General features: G+C 43.4%; 1 protein-coding gene across 3 annotated transcripts in view; it reads left to right on the top strand.

Annotated features, from left to right (window-relative positions):
* Positions 1-17,344, top strand: part of GAK (cyclin G associated kinase) — a 1,898,577-nt gene that overhangs the window by 651,909 nt on the left and 1,229,324 nt on the right. For all 3 annotated transcript variants that reach the window (XM_085636622.1, XM_085636624.1, XM_085636623.1), the window contains exon 11: positions 11,893-12,016. In XM_085636622.1, the coding sequence (XP_085492748.1) occupies positions 11,893-12,016 (124 nt within the window). The remainder of the gene's footprint in view (positions 1-11,892; positions 12,017-17,344) is intronic.

The raw sequence follows: 17,344 nt of genomic DNA on the forward strand, positions 1-17,344 counted from the left end.
GAATATCAGGAAGTACAGGAGGATTTCTCTTTTAAAGATCGCCCTCTATCCAGTTCGAAAAGATACAAATCTTTACAACAATCTTACGACTAAGAGGAGGAAGAGGATAACACCCCTAGTGTCAGAGAAGAGTGTGTCCATGCCACTTTCACTAGTATTGGTTCTCCGGGACATGCTCACCGATTACTTTTGTTGCTTCCCTGAAGCTAATGCCTCTTCCTTGGACACTTCAAGTAAACTGCAACCTGTCATACAGGCTCCGATTGTGCATCCTCTGCCTCCAGTGCACCACTCATGGCATTGTGAACCATTTGCAATTTATGGCAGGTGGCCCGCCGGGGCATTAACCCAGACTGTTTGGGGTGGACAAGGCTTGTAATCACCCCCACAATAGGAGTATCCAGAATCTTAGCCCATATTTGAACTTCTAAGTTCAAAAGCGATATTGGTCGGTAATCCCTGCAATGTGTGCTCTTTGTACCTGAATTTAGCATTACCACAATCTCTGCCGTCTGCAGGTCAGTGGGCAGTTCATCCCCCTTCACAGTCTCTTAAAGTCTCTAGTAGCAACAGACCAGTCTGCGGCCACACCAGGGACCAGAACTCGGCCGGGAAACCAGTGGGACCCGGCGCTTTTCCAGCTTGCAGCAGAGCTGAGGCCGTGCACAACTCGTTGCACGCAACATCTGCCTCAAGTGACTCTGGCTCTTCAGGGGTGATGTGCGGCATAAGATAGATGCAATACAAATTGAGATAAATCACATTGGGGCTCAAGGGTTCTGCTCCATACAACTGTAGGTAATAGGCTGCAAACTCACTTGCAATGGACTCACTCCAAGTCACCGGAAACCATCATCTGTCTGTAGGAAAGCTACTAGGGCTCCCACCTCGCAGAGGTGCAGAGTCAGTGCAACGTCTTGCTGGCTTTATCGCCTCATTAGTAGACCCTGAAACGGGTGGCCATCCATGCCACTCTGGTGGAGCAAAGTCTGTGTACGAAATGATTCCAGCAGGAGGGACTTATGCTGCAACGTCGTGAACCAGCTCTCTAAGTCGAGTATGTGCTTCTCTAGGTACCTAATCTTCCGCCAATCCCGGTCTCTCTGGCGCTTAGAGTAGCTAATGATTCTGCTTCTAACCGTGGCCTTCTGAGCCTCTCACAGGGTAATGAGGAAAGATACAGAACCCTTTTTATTGGTAATGAATTGCTGGCATGTGTTTTGGCACAACTCCTTGAAATTGCCCTTTTGTATACACCAGCAGTCCAAGCGCCATCGCGTCCCCACACCTCGAGGCCCCAAGCCAGATCCACTACAACCAGCGAGTGATGGGAGAGCCCCCTAGCTAACAAGCAAACATCTACGACCCTGTGGCCTTCCCAGCTCTCCTTAAAAAAAGTAGTCTAGATGGGAGAATGAGCGATGTGCCCCTGAGTAGAAGGTGAAGCCTCACTTCTCGGGATGCTGTGCGCTCCACAAGTCTGTCAGGTTCCAATTACACGGAAGGGGAGTGGGTCCACAACCTGTCCCCGCAGATATCGAAGAACAATTATGGCTCACGTCGCACATGCCACTGAAGCCCCCCCATTCAACAATGGGCCATCGGGCAACTCCCGTAGAAGGTACTCCAATCTAATCCAGAAGTCTGAAGAGATGCGGGTGGGACAAGGAAAAGGGGTGGCCGTGAAAGACACCAGTTACTGCAACATACCGACCCAAGCCATCATGCCATACCTTAGAACACCAAAAGGGTATGCACCAAAATCAGTATGGTCATACACATAAGAGCCCAGGTGAGTGTGGACCAGACAAGATCCCTTGCTGCCCAATAGGTGGGTCTACTGAAGCTTCACAATATCCACGTTGGATCTCAATGCCACCCACAGCACCATTCCCCGTTTGATCTTATCCAACATATATATAATGTACCATGACAGGATAGACAATGTACCTTGCCACCCCACCTCCATTTCCCCCCCCCCCACCCCCCCAGGACTGGTTTTAGGAAATGTGCCCACTCTGAGGGAAGGTCTGCTCGAATCCACAACCCAGCTCATTGACAAATCTCTTCAATGGCTATCTATCCATACATCGGACGGGTTGAGAGGGGGATCACGTCTAGCCAACCACATTATCATGGCCAGAAGGGTAGGGTGGGTGGGTGGGTCCGACCTCAAAAAACTTGAAAGGAGACTGTGTGGTGCTAAAATTTAATATTCCATTTACACCAAGATCGCTTTTTTTGCCGCTATAGACAGCACCACCTAGTGCCTCCCAGATCGTAGACGTCGCTCTAGGTCACTTCTATTCCCTCCCCCCCTCTCTTAGCTTTGGAACCAGCTTGGGACCTCAGGGAGGGTTATTTAAATTTTAACTCCCTGGCTAACCTGGGCATATCCACCTTGAACAGATTTGCCGCACTCTCAGGTATGGATCTGTGCGATTGACTGCCCCCAAGATCTGAGGGGTGTTCCCCCCCACAACCCATACCAATAGCCAGCTTTGAGCTCTCTAGCCCACCCGAGCAGAATTTCACATTTGTTGAACAGGTTACATGCCTTAAGTGGTCATAAAGCCCTTCTCTCCATAGACTTGCAGAAGGCATTCGTCTCCGTGTACTGGGCAGTTTTTGTTTGCCCTTCTAACCCGAGTGGGCTTTGGGCCAAAGTTTGTGAGCTATGTTTGCTTTCTATATTCTAATCTGGTGGATAGGGTGCGGGTTGGAGGGGTGGTTTTCAGTGGTGAGAGGCAGCCACCAAGGCTGTCCCTTGTCCCCATTACTTTTTGTGTTCATAATCAAAACCCTGGCTGCATGGGTCAGGGTAGACGCACTTTTTAGAGGTTTTCAGTGGTCCGAGGGAGTGGACAATACAATTTTGCCTTGTGCCGATAAGGTTCTTTTATTCTTGGATGATCCGGAGGACTCTTGTCCTAGGGCACTTCAGATCCTAGACATCTTTAGTTCCTACTCCGGTCCTTGTCCAGTCGAAATATTATGGGTGGCGGGTAAACCTATCCTCCCTCTGGAGACCTAGGGTTTTTGTCACTGGCAATGCAACCCACTCCTTTGAATGGAACCGGATGCCTCAGCTGGTTGCCCTTGGACAGGATGTTCGGTTCTGGTCCACTTTATCTCTTTTCCTTTTGGGATGCTCAGCAACTTTAAAAGGGTGGCCCTCCTGCATCTACTTTACCAACTGCAAACCATCCATTTCCAATTGATAAAACGTTCTTTAGCAAGGCAAATGCACAAATCCGTCTGCTGCTATACGGGGGCGGTGTACCACGTATTGCCTTAGCGAAATGTCAACTGGCGGTGGATGAGGAATTGGCCACCCTGACCTACTTCTCTACTACTGGGTGGTGCGTCTGCTTTTTGTGAATGAGTGGCAATTCAGGGGCTTTGGGCACCCTGCGTATGCGTTTGAGAGAGGTCTGTTGAGCGGCCGTGACCTTCCCCACCTGTTCTATGGGGTGGGGGCCTTCTGCGGCTTTCCCTCCTGCCACTCACATTGTACTGGAGATATGGAACGCTGCAACGAAGAATGTGGGGTGGGCTAATCGTCTAAGTTTGGAGACCCCGTAGTGGCAGGGCACCAGCTTTCCGCAGGTGGCGGCCCCAGAGGGGATTCATGGCCTGAGACGTTATAGGCATTTCAACGTTGAGGGATGTGCTGCATAATGGGACGCTCAAGTCCTTTCATGACCTACAGAAGGAATATAACATGCACCGCTTGCAGTTCTCTAGCTCAAGCAACATAAATTATCGGAAATATAAATAATATTACTGTGTAATATGCTGGATCCAGTGGTGGATGTGCAGCAGGCATGGGAGGGTGAATTTAGTTGCCTGAATGACGACGAATGGAGGGAGACAGTGGAGGCCCCCAGAGAGGCGATGATTGCTGCCCAGTTTTGAGTAATCCAACTTAAGTTACTTTATAAAGTGTATCTTACTAGGACCAGGCTCCACCGCATGGGCCTGATACCCTTGGGGAATTGTCTGCGGTGCGTTGACCCGAGGCAGGGTTTACCTCGTATGTTCTGGCATTGGCTGGTACTAGCTCACATTTGGGATTGGGTAGTAGGCCGACTTGAAAGGTGTTCGGTTCGAATATCACCTGAGAAAGTAAACTCATACTTCTGCATATCATGGACGATCTGGGGGGCACTAGCTATCAAAGAGCACTTCTTTGGCTGGGAAACATTGTTGGGAAGAGGGATATTGCCAGGGCCCAGAAGGCGACAAAGGCCCCTTTTGTAGACAGCTGGGCCTAGGGCATGGATCATTGTAGGATCAGTATAGGAATGAAACGTCTGATCAACTTGTCACAGGGCTGCCCCAAGAAACATTTTACAATCTGGAACGATTGGACGAAGTATAGGGAGAATACAGCTAGAGACGTGGACAGAGGCGCCATGGGCGGATGGTAGGCAATAGAGCGGGAGGATTGGATCCTGTCCTACTGTCTAGTGGTCAGTAGTTCAGTCATGGGATGTAATGTTCTGTCTTTTTGACTTCTCTTGGTAGTGTAATGTATTCTGATATTTGGCAATGATACTGCACTCATTGTGCTGCTTTCTAATTGTAAGTTGTAACATTAGTAAAAACGTTAAAAAAAAAAAATACACAGTCTCGCTGAGGCCAAGAAAATTGGTAATCTTCCAAACCCCAGTTAAAAATTTTTAAAAATGCACCCAGAGGCCACTACGATCACCCCATGACAGCAAATAGTTGAAAAGCAGAGGCAGCCAAGAAATACTGCTACAAAGAGGGTAGGAAAACTCCGCCCAGCAGATGCGGTACCTGCAGGTTTTCTATAGCTATGCATGGATTCCTATATCCCCAAATGAACTTTTGGCTGCTATTTCCATTTTTTTTTAAAGAAGTTTTTAGTAAGGTACAAAGGTATGGACCTAAACATATATAAAATAGTGGGAAATAATTACCATTTATTTAACATTACCTCACCTTATTAGGCTAAAATGGAGCCTGTCCCACTTTTCAAATATTTGTAATTATTTGGTATATAGCGAGTTGTACTTAAGATCTATGATGTCCCCCATATTCAAATTTATATGTACACCAACATACAAAGCAGATTTGGCTCAACAAGTATCAGTTCTCATGCCAGGGTCATTGGTAACTAATAAAGTCTTGTCAATTTTAAGCTTGATAATGCCCCATAACACTGTTGATTAATGAATCGCTGCCAGTGTACTTGAAGGGGAAGATATCAGTATGGCTATGTTGTCAGCATATGCCTTGACTTTTGGGTCAAGGTTATGATGGCAAAGAGGCTTAAGCAGTGCTGTATGTTTCAGGACTTGAATGTAAAGATCTAAATACAGAGGGGAAAGATGAGAACCCTGCTGGTGCCTCTAAGAATTTGTATAATCTCAGTCAGACTTCCCCAACAGACAATACGAGCTGTTAAAGAGCTATATACAATTCTTACACTGCACATAAAAACTGGGCTGAAGCTCATGTTCTGCAGCATAGCCCACTGAAACTGCCAAGAAACGTCTTCTCGGCATTGAGCAAGATCACCCCTAAGGATCTATTCTGAACTAAGGCGACATCCAAAGTAGTTACAGCTGTATTTTTGTGAGAAGTCCTATTTCTAGCAGTTATAAACCCGTGCTGCATAGGGTCGACAAGCGAGAGTATACGCGAGTAAATATTTGAGCCAGAGTTAATGAGTGAGATCCGCCAATAGGAGCTGCATTTTACTGGATCCTTCTTTTTTTGTAAAGAAATTGTGTATGTATATGTATATATATAACGTGGTTCCAGCCTGAATCCAACTCTCCGGAAACAAACGTGGTGGACACGGACCCAAATCCGTGCTTAAATGTTTTTATTTCCTGCTGTCAAGACGCGTAGCAGCTCAACGAGCCTTGTTCACTCGACATGGCAAGACATTTTGTTAGTGTTTTTAAAGTGGCAGTGCAACGGAAATCAAGTGGCCACGTGACCAGGAGTACAATAAAACAGAAAAAAAAATACTACCAGTAATGTTCCGTACTTAATACAGCATGTTGTATAAATACTTAAATCATTCAAAATATCTGAATAAATGAAAATGATGTAGTCCATGTAAATAAAATATTAAGACCAATAATACTTGTACAATTACAGAAATGGTAAACCGAGCAAAAAGCTCAAAATAAATGCCTTCAAGCCAAGCCAACACGTGTTTCGTCCAAAATGCTGTTAGCCATGGACTTCATCAGGGCAATGTTGTAAAAGTCTAATTTGAAGAAAGGAGAATACAGTTCTAGATAGGATCAAGCGCTTCCTCTATAATCCTAGACAAATAGTGCATATTCCTTCCATGAGTACATTCAAATGGAAAATCCAAGCTTCTATCCTTAAAAGTTCTGGTCAAAATAATAACCTCATATCCTTAGAACAGCATAGCAAAGGTCCACTATCAGAACCTCACATAGCAAAAGTTGACGAAACACGTGTTGGCTTGAAGGCATATATTTGAAGAAATTGTATTGGAACAAGAGACAATAATATCTGAGAAGCTCAAATTAAAAGAAGACTACAACACAGAACTGACACTTGGACTTTATTTGATGCTTTACTTTTGAGCTTTTTGCTCGGTTTACCATTTCTGTAATTGTACTAGGTGGGCATTGCCCACTAATTACGACGCGAGGTGGTCGTTGTATGGTCAACCTTGGAGCAGTGGCTTTAAGTGGGATATTTTTTCAACTTTAAATTACCACTTCTCTGCGCAGTATTTCCCTACCACTGTTCAATTTGTTGTTTACAATAATACTTGTACATGGTGATATATAGATAGCTATGTGTGTGCTCACCACCCTAATACTGTAAAATCACTCCATGCAACAGCATCCTGTCGGCAAACAGTGCACATCCCAAAGCTCTTACATGGAGCATTCCCTACGGAGAATTTTTAAGAGCCTATAGAAACTGTTCTGAGGACATTGAATACGAGATACAGATCAATGGGATGTTCAACAGATTTAAGAAACAATGATATCCAATAACTGTCCTGAAGGATGCACAAACAAGAGCCAGGAAACCGAAGAGAGAAAATCTAATGATGCTCAATAAAATGCAAAGTTCGCCTGGGCAGGATCAAGAAGTTGTCAGGCTCATCACAGATTTCAATAGATCCAACAAAACCGTGAAACAAGCTATCTGTAATCATTGGAATGTACTCAAACCGGACCAGAAACTCAAACATCTGATAACGGATCATGTGAACATCGCATATAGAAAAGTACCATCCCTGGGAGATCGACTTACCCAAAGTTACTTTACCAACAAAGTGCAACTGGCTGTCGTGCAGTGGTTTCTTCAAGTGCTCTAAATGTAAAGCATGCCGCTATGGCCACAACAGGAGTAACATACCAAACATACAAGGCATGACTAAACCCATTAAAGGAAGGATAACATGTGAGACCACCCATGTAGTTTATCTCCTACAATGTGGCTGTGGAAAACAATATGTGGGTAGCACTGTGAACAAACTCAAGTTGCGTATTTTAGAACACACAAGGGCCATTACTAATAAAGATTTTACATATGTAATGGCAAAACATATCTGGAAAGATCATGAAGGCCAGTTGGAGAACATTGAACATATCCTGCTGAACATCAGGGGAGAAGATAATAGAGAAGCAGCCCCGAGAAGAGCTGAATCCAAGTGGATCGGCAGTCTGGGAACTGAGATCCCATGGGGCCTAACTACAGATGCCAAACTCTATACCTTTCTTTGAAACTCTGCAATACTGTCTTGATCTTATCACAATGCTTTTTGTCTTTCTCTGCTCTCTTCTCTTTTTGTCTTTACAATTTTCTTTCTAATGTGTTATTTTTCCTTCCGTTTCCATTCCTATTTTCTCTGGAGCGTTGTGGCATATCTTGACCTGATTCAGATATAACACATAGATTAGATGCTAGCACATAGTGAGTATATCTCAGGTATAGGTATTCCCCATGAGAAGAACATGTGTATTGTATATAACAAGATCAGGCCAGCCTGGCTCCGCCTGGGAAATATAGGAGTGTGATCAGAAAGTGAAAACTCTACGGGAACAAGCACAGGTCACTTTATCATGGATGTTACATAGTCATCTGTTGCACTTTATGATTGAGAACCAACAGTGTAGTGTCTAGTAGCCCCCTTTCGACTTCTCTGGTACTTTACATTCACAGCACTCTGCACTTTAAAACACTGAGTGTAATACTGTAGCTGAACATCTCAGTATTTTGTGATGTTAAATCGACTCGGTGGTGAGGGGCACAGAGTAGAGGCATGGAGAACTTCAGCCCCACGTTTGTTTTAATATGAATAGTACTGTGCACTTTTAGGATTGAGCAGAATAGCGGTGTGTGGACATTTTAGGAGGCTGCTGTAGGCTTGTCATGTAGCGTTTACTGCTTAGTGTACTTTACAGATATACACAGATCCATATATGCAATTTGGACAGATTTTAGAATGTTTCTATCGGTGCTAAATATCTTTAAAAAATGCGTTACAAAATTTTGTAACAATTCTTGCACTTTTTATTCCATATCTGCCCTATCTCTGAAATTTTGTAGTATATATGTTTTAGTACATTTGATATACTGTTTATTATAGGTATACATTTAGGAGCAGATGGTCATGAACATTAGAACGTGCGAATCCAAACGTGATTGTAAAAACATAGAACAAGGCACTGTGCACTTTACTATATATTTGTCATACTTACATTTGCACATATAGAACATAGAGGTAATATATGAACTTTCTATTGATTTATATTATATCCTATGAAGTAAACCCATGTGGCACTTTATCTCCCTTAATCCTTCCTGCAGTGCACCTAATGATGACTTTTCGGTGACCCTCAATGCTGTGAAAAGCCTTTTTTGGGAAATTATTATCCTCCACGTGTGTCCTTTTGGTAAAATTGTCAATTGAGATTTTATAATTAACTTTTTTTTTGGGAAAGTAGGTTTGTTTGGTGTTCAAAATATGTCAGACTATGAGACATACCTTTGTACTTTACAGTGATATAACTGACTAAGATTTTGGCAGTGAGGACGTATTAAAAATATAAATGAGAATATCCTATATGTGTCTTCCCCTTCAAGATTAACACCAAGTTGTTTCAATTGGTGATGGGAAAGGGTGTAGCTGTCCCTTTAAAAATGACACTCTATGCACAAAAAACTTTATGAACCAGTAGAAGGTTACGGCCGAAACGCGTAGGTCTGTTTTGGGATTTTACATGCACTTTGCTTTGAACTGCAGGAAAAAAGCGATGAAAGCAGTTGAGCTTTCATAAACTGCTTCTCAAAGGATTCTTTGCGTGCGATCCTTCTGTTTCGCCTTGGATTGAAAGTATTGGTATATGCAGGGCGTTCTTCAGGAGTTCTGCTGATATTGATATATATATATATATATATATATATATATATATCAATCATCATGGGAGCCTCCCTAATATCCCACTGACTAGGCATAAATACCTGCAGAGGATAAGCCTGCAAATAGGTATGGCTCTGTTCCTGAGAAGTATTGCTGCCTCTGAGTAAAGACTGGTATAGAATGCATGAAACACCGGTCTTATCTCCCTAGGGTCCGGTAGCCAGGCCCCCATACTATTTTCAATTTTTACTATTTCTTTTGTCTTTGATCTGAAATGCTAATGTCTGTCAGATCTTCGTTTTTTAAAAACAAGTACGTTGATAGGCATGACTCATTTTATTGGCCCTGTCCCATTTAAAAAAAAAATATATATATATTTTAGGAATGTTTGCAAAGCAATTATTTGAGCCAATACTATTGAGGATTCTTCCGCAGGACAATACAATTTGCATCATCATTGTCGAGCTGTGCCAGGTCCTTCCACATCTGGACCTCGATGCATTTCTCCTCCTTCAAATTACCATTAGCCAAAGCCAACATCTGCCCCCGAATACAAGATTTCAAAGCATCCCACACCACCAAGATCGAAGTTGAGCCCATATTAGTCTTTATAAAATAAACAAGCTTGACTTCAATAGTCTGTATGTAGAGCTTGTATAGAAGGCGCTTTCTTTCGAAAGTCTATCGAGGTAGAGCCCAGCAAGACTGGAAAAACTTCCTCATGATGACTAAAGACGAAGCATTATGGTCAGAGACCAGCTGCGGGTTGAGTTGATTAGACAAGCTAAGGGCCAGGGTATGATTACCTGAAAACATATTGATCCAAGAAGCATATCTATGAGGTGCGGAATAAGAAGTGAACCCGTAATACAGTGGGTGGCAGTATTGTCATACATAAACTAAGCTGTACGTCTTCATGATCGTGGAGAGGTGTGGTGCAGCGCCCAGAGCAGCTGACTCCGGAGCATGGGGCTCAAGGGTTGATCCCTGGCGGCAGCACAGCTCAGCACCCTGTGATTCTTGGCAATAGTTCACTTAATCTCCCGAACAGCCCCCAGCGCCTTGAGATCCCTGGGGGTGATTAGTTTGCACTTTACAGATGCATACATACATGATCTGTTTGCTAACTCCCATTGTTTTATGCATTCGATTTTCCCCCTGAGAATAGATTGGGAAAGCATCAGTTCCTGGCTGCAGCATAACATTGAAACCTCCACAAATATAATGGGGTCTAACCACTGATGAAGTACCCCCATTAATGAATTAAAGACCGAAGCGCCATAAAGATTAAAGGCGTAAACAATACATATAGCAAGTTGTACTCCAACTTTCCCTATACAGGCAATTAGCCCACGACTGGTTTTATTCACCCTAGCATTCATTAGATCCCATTACCTGTCATACACGAGAAGAGCCCCCCCAATCTGTGGAGGTTCGACCCCAGCAGAAGCAGCTCAAACATCATGCACAAGCTTATGAAGTATGTGTCTCCCCAATGACAGATGTCTCCTGTAGGCATAAAATGTGAAGTCAAAGCAAAATAAGGTTCTCCTTCATTAGCCCAGTCTTCTTGACCGCTCCCAACCAGTTAACATTCCAACTCATAATATGCAAATACTGATTGCCACCTTTACTCAACATTATAGCAGACTTGAGTTCTAAAGCTCATTGCCATCACCCAGATATCTCCGTCCCTTTTGCTTCCTTTTTTTCCATTTTTTGCTGAGAAGCTAAATCCCTCGCTCACTGCCCAACATTTGGCTAAAAAAATCACGATACCTGAAATGATATACCCATGACCCCCTCCTGACCTACCACAACATCGATCCCCCCAAAAACATAACCGCAGCCCATCCTACCCTCCCAACTAATGTCCACACTTAGAATGGTACGAACAAGACAAATGATGAAGTTTACAACCCATAAACCACGGCATTTGTATTCTCAGGCCCTCAGCCAATTCTTAAATACATAGAGCAAGGATCCCTAAGGGCCCAAAGTCACCTTAGCCAACAACAACAAAGCAGCACTGCTGAGGGAGCTCAGGCAGCCACAGTTGTTGTTAACCTCTTGTTGTTCTGCGTTTCTCCTTTTTCCCTTAATCTGCACATGCTTGTGTCCTTTCAAATACATTTGATTTCACATACGCTATCTTGGCACCCACCCTGGTCTCTGATACAATCGTACTGCCTTATTTCGGAGACCCTTTAAGAGACCAGCTGTGATTAACCGAGTGCCGCCATCTTTTTAGACTTTTTATGAGGTATGCATGCCTTCACTTCACATTTTGTTTTCCAAGATCTGTTTTGAGTTGGGAGATTCCGAATAATAGTTTTGTACAGGAGTGTAAACAATCTGAGACTATCAATGTGGCTTACATTCTTACATATATCCAGTCATTATTGATCAGTATTATGTTGAAAATAATTCATTTAGACAGATGCATTTGACTTGTTTTTATTTTGTTCACTTCATTATTGTTTCCATTGTAGGTTTGACATCGTCAGAAACAGATCAGTCTTACGGAGGTTTTTTTGACATTCTGAAAGGTGGAACAGAGCGATTTCTTAGTAACATTAAGGATACTTCTTCTAAAGTTATCCAGTCAGTGGCCAAGTAAGTAACTAATAGTTGGAATGTGTTTGCATAAGAAAAAGAAAATTAATTCCCCAAGCAATGCCTGCCAAGTGCTACATTTCCGCGAGTCAATAGTGACATTGATTTACACGGTTGCAGACACTTGACTTCTTGAAAGGGCTCTGTCCAACGATGCTTAAAACACATTGCCTCTTACTTTCACAGTCCAAATAAGTATTCATCCATTCCAGTGCAGTATTCATAGACTTGTGTTTTCTTCATCATCAATTGAAGATGTAGAAGCATATACAAAATTATCCAACTTTAATTGGTACACATTACTATTCATTTGTAATTTACTCTTTATCTAATCTTGGTGAGGCAAAGAAAGGAGAATGATAGCCTCCATTTTGAAATAACTCACATTTTGATGTTCAGTTAAGGCACTTATTTACGGTAACATATTTTGGGCATAGAGGTGTGATGACTTGCCATTTCATTCTGCTTACTTGAATTTGAATGAGGCAAAGCTTAGGAGGAGTGAAAAAGTTGCCAAACTTGCTGAGCTTCTTTGTTCAGTCCTTTGTTTTTTTAATGTACCTATAAACACTATTTACGAGCACATGCACTGTGGACCTTTTTCGGTAAATAACAATATACCTAGCTGTCGAAGAAATGTGATATGAGTGTTTTCCTCCCAGCAACTCTGTGCTTTTCACTATCAAAGGGGAGAGCAACAAAGTTCTCCACTAACCAGGGGACTGATTACTTGGCCTGCCAGTTAGTTTGGTCTCCTTGATTCTCCATGCAGTCCTGCAGTCAAAGTCGAATGCATGACATTTATCACAGAGTGGTAAAAACATGCCTGAGAGGTGCATTCTTTTTTTTAAGATACAAGGATCCAGCTCTCTCTCCCTTCTCTCTGGGGTGGGTGGGTGGGTGGGTGGGTGGGTGGGGGGGGGGGGGGTGTGTGTGTGTGTGTGTGTGTGTGTGTGTGTGCGCGTGTGCGTGTGTGTGTGTGTGTGTGTGTGTGCGTGTGTGTGTGTGTGTGTGTGTTATATAAAATGTTTTTCAATAAACAACAAAGGTTAAAAGTACGTTATAGTTGGGGAAAATTTCAGTTTTTCCTATGGGAAAATGTTTTTTCTGACCCCCTTTTTCTCAAACCTTGCGTGACAATTCGATCCAGGAAGCAACGGAGGTGAATAAGACTGTTTTATTATTATTTTTATTTTTTTTAAGTTTTGTGAGAATTTGTCAAATGGCAACAAAGTTATTTGCATAACCAAAAACTATCTTCCTATGAAAACTGTGACTTGCATAGAACTGCACAGTGGTGACTGTCACTGTAAAATAATGTATATATAAAAGCAGAGAAATCCATAGTAAAAGTACAAAATGCACAAAAATGGTAATGGAGTACTATAAAATGATGACTTTGGGGGCCCTAACATAAACCCTTGTTAAACATTGGAACACTCTTAAAATAACAAGAAACCCCTTGGCAGCCTGGATACGGGGAGATCCCTTGATTAGAGGAATCACGGGGATGGAGAATGGGAGGAAAAAAATTCTTTATACACAGACTATATCCTGCTTTATGTGACCAGACCCTGCTCTTCAATACCAAGAGTTCTCCATTTTTTCTCTTCAGGACCTATTCTGGATACCAGATAAACTTGGATAAATCAGTTATTTAGCCGCTCACAAAGGGTGATCTAGACATGCCCATCCGTTGCCCGGTCAGGGTAGTCAGGGAGGGATTCCACTACTTGGGGATTTATATATGCAGAGCAGAAAGGGACTTCTTGCTTTACAATTTGCTCCCCCAGGTGGAACGCCTTCAAACAGATGCAGCCCACTGGCGCTCGCTTCCCATTTCCTTCATGAGAAGAGCTACCCTTTTCAAAATGATGACCATCTCATGCCTTTTGTTCATGTTTCAAAACACCCTGTACAAGATCCCAGATGACTACTTTAATCAAATTAACACTATACTGAGGGCGCTGTTATGGGATGGAGGAGCAGCAAGTATAACCCTGGTAAAACTACAGCGGGGAGTCTTTGACGGAGGGTTGGCAGTACCAGACCTTCAGTCGTACTACTGGGCATCCCTCTTAGTCGTAGTGAATGACTGGGTGTTTGGAGGGAGGGACAACCTGGCCTACAGGGTGGATCACTGGGCCATGGGTATGGGAGGATACCCGTCACTCCTCTACAGCAAGGCAAAGAAAGGAATGCTCCCATTCCACACGCAAGCGGTGCTGCAGGCGTGGGAGGCTACTTATCGACATCTGGGGTGGCATAAAAAGCTCACAGCAGAAACCTTGTTATGGGACAGCGATAATTTGAGAGAATTTAAGAAACTACATAGTCATGTAAGGTGGCACATAATTGGCATAGATAAACTAGTGGACGTATGGAGAGGAGGTTCACTATTAACCTTTGAAGTATTGTAGAAGGAATATGACCTAACCCAGGGGGAGAGATTCCGATATTTGCAACTTAAGCACACTCTGCAGTGCCATTTACCCAAAGGCGAGCAGCTACCGGACTACTCCCCTATGGAAGACCGATTGCTTCTTGACCCTATGCCAATGAGAGCAGTCTCTCATTTATAAAAAAAAATCACGAATAACTCACCAGACTTCCTCAGCCACTGGAGGAAAGCATGGATGAAGAACATATGTCCACTCGGCGATAAGGAGTGGGGGAGACGGTCCAAAGTCCTAGAGAGATAGCCATTCGGGCCCGATTTGCCTGTGCTACATAGATCGTACCTCTCTCTGATTCAGCTGAGTGCGGGAAGGATTGTGGGGTGATAGGCACCTTCTACCACATGATCTGGGAATGCCCCTCAATTCAGTACTTTTGGAGTAAGATTATAAAGGTAATGCAGGAAGTAACAGGACTAGAAGTCCAACTAGATGCGAGATGGCTCCTCCTGGGTGTTATGGGGGACAAGAACTGGGCAAAATACTCCAACAAATGATTGTTCATGGCAGCAGCGGTGGCAAAACGTAACTTGGCCAGACTATGGGGGGCAAATAGTTCCCCAACGGTAAAAGAGTGGAAAGACTATTTAGATTTGGTGTGAGTTGGCGGAGTGAGAAACCTATCGGGCCCGGGGTAGCCCCCGTAAATATGAAAAGATCTGGGGGCCATGGATAAAAACAGTGGTTCTGGTGGGGTGGGGTAACCAGGGAGGGGAGGGGGAGCTCAGCCTAGCAGAGAGGCATCTGTCCTCTATCCCCCTAATGGATAGTAGACTAGTAGAGAGACCAGGGGGAATGGAGGGGTATCGGGCAATTTTTGATGTTAGGCACCCTGTGAGTGGTCAATACTGCTTTGATATAATACTGTCTATGATGTGTTGATGACAAGCAACTGCTTAATAAAAAGTTTACAAAAAAAAGAACAAGAAACGCGAAAGCACACAACAGTTACTGTTAAATGTTCTAACGGTCCATACAAGGTTTGCAAACGTGTGCTTTTCGTGATCGCTGTAATAAATTGGAGTATTATATAGGTTGGGTGACTGCCCACTTAAAGGAAAAATAGCAGTCCTTATCAGGGTGAACTGTTAAAGTCTCTAAATTAACCTGAGCTTAACCACATGGTAGTTATGGCACAGGGAAATGTATAAAGTACTTATGCAGTGCTAAAAAATAAAAAAAAACTCAGCTCAAATTAAAAAAGTCGAGTAAGACTAAATAAACAAAATAATACCAAAGTGACCAAAATCCATAAGGGGGAACCAAAGATACAATTTTTTAAAGAGTAGAAATAGTGCCAAAAATCATAAAGCGAAAATGTCAGTCAACGGGAAACAAGAATCTAGAGCAGTTTAAGGCTGGAAGTGATGGAGCACGTGTCAGATACACCCAACTAGGTCCGTCCTGGTCAAAGGTTTTACCCTATAACTTAGTCCGGTGAGTTCCAATCCACCACAGAAGTACACTTCTAAGGCCCCCCTGAACCACAGCAGGGGCACATAGAGACTCACAGGGTGCCAGGCAGAGGCCAGCAGCAAAGTGCAGTCCAGTGGTCTTCTTGCCACTGGGCAGTTGCAGGAAATGGACAAACCTAGAAACTAAAGTCAAGTAGGACAAAGGCAGAGTCTTCAGCAACCAGACAGTGGAGCAACATGAGTTGTCCCGTCATCCTAGTCTCTGCCTTGTCAAGTGTGCCCTGAGTGCTATATGCAGCCTAAAAGACCTGTCTAGCAGCATTTGACGGTGGGGTGGCAATAGTATATTACCAGTCTCTAGCCTTCTGCTAACCTCAAACAAGCCTTCCTTGCCTATTCAGGTCTACCTGCCATTCACATTTACATCTTGATAGCATCTGATCGAGACTTTGAGCTGCAGATTCCTTACCTTAGAATTATCCTGGGTGTTATGAACCCAATGTACACCAATATAGGCCTAGGTAGTTACATGACCTTATACCTACATCTGTCCTACCATTGTTCTATATAACCGGTCTAACGCTGACCTTTTACCTATTCAGGGGATACATGACTGTTGTGCGATTTTCTCAGAAAACTAGCCTAATGTATTATGCATGCAGACTCTCAGTATCACAGCAGGATTACCATCTTCTGCATAATAACTCTGTATAAAGGTCACATCTATCGTCATCCTTGCCCGACATGCCCATAGTACACTCTTCAGTAGAACCCCTGATGGTACCTTTCTGGTGTATAAGCACTACATCTCTGCTGGGCAAACCAGAGGAGAAAGGCTTCCATGCTGACACGAGACGCTGAGGTTCCTGCACGCAGACACTCCAGCACGCAGTGGTCTGATGTCCCTCACGGGGTGTCCATCTCGAGACCAAAGACAGGGTCATTTATTCCCTCACATCAAGTAATAGGGTTGGCTTTATCCTAAGAGGATTCTTGGCTATACACCTACATACATGCTAGATACACCTAGGTACATCTAGTTAGGGTTTGCATCGTAGAAGTATGCATTATTACTGTCATGTATTCATATGCCTACCTATATTCATTGTTTTAACACTAGGCTAGAATTCTACCTTTTCTTTACTCTATTGGTGCTTCTAACTGTTTATATCTGTTTCTGTCTTATGGTTGTTGCAGCACACGTATACTTTATACTAGAGTGACACTGGTTCAATAAATGCTTATTGGAAAACATCCCCACCGTTTATCCGGTGTATATTTCTGAGACAAAGTAAGCACGAGTGACTGAGCGAAACGTACTGTACTCTTGCCACGATCCCTGAGGGATCGGGGCTGTTGTGTTCTATAGTTGCCAGAAGCTATTTGCTCCTTGGTAAGAGGGGCTCATAGTGGCACTGTGAGCTAGCTGAACTAACAGACTAACATATCTTTTGGGG

The sequence above is a fragment of the Triturus cristatus genome, chromosome 2_1 (genome assembly GCF_964204655.1).
Source record: "Triturus cristatus chromosome 2_1, aTriCri1.1, whole genome shotgun sequence".
NCBI lineage: Eukaryota > Metazoa > Chordata > Amphibia > Caudata > Salamandridae > Triturus > Triturus cristatus.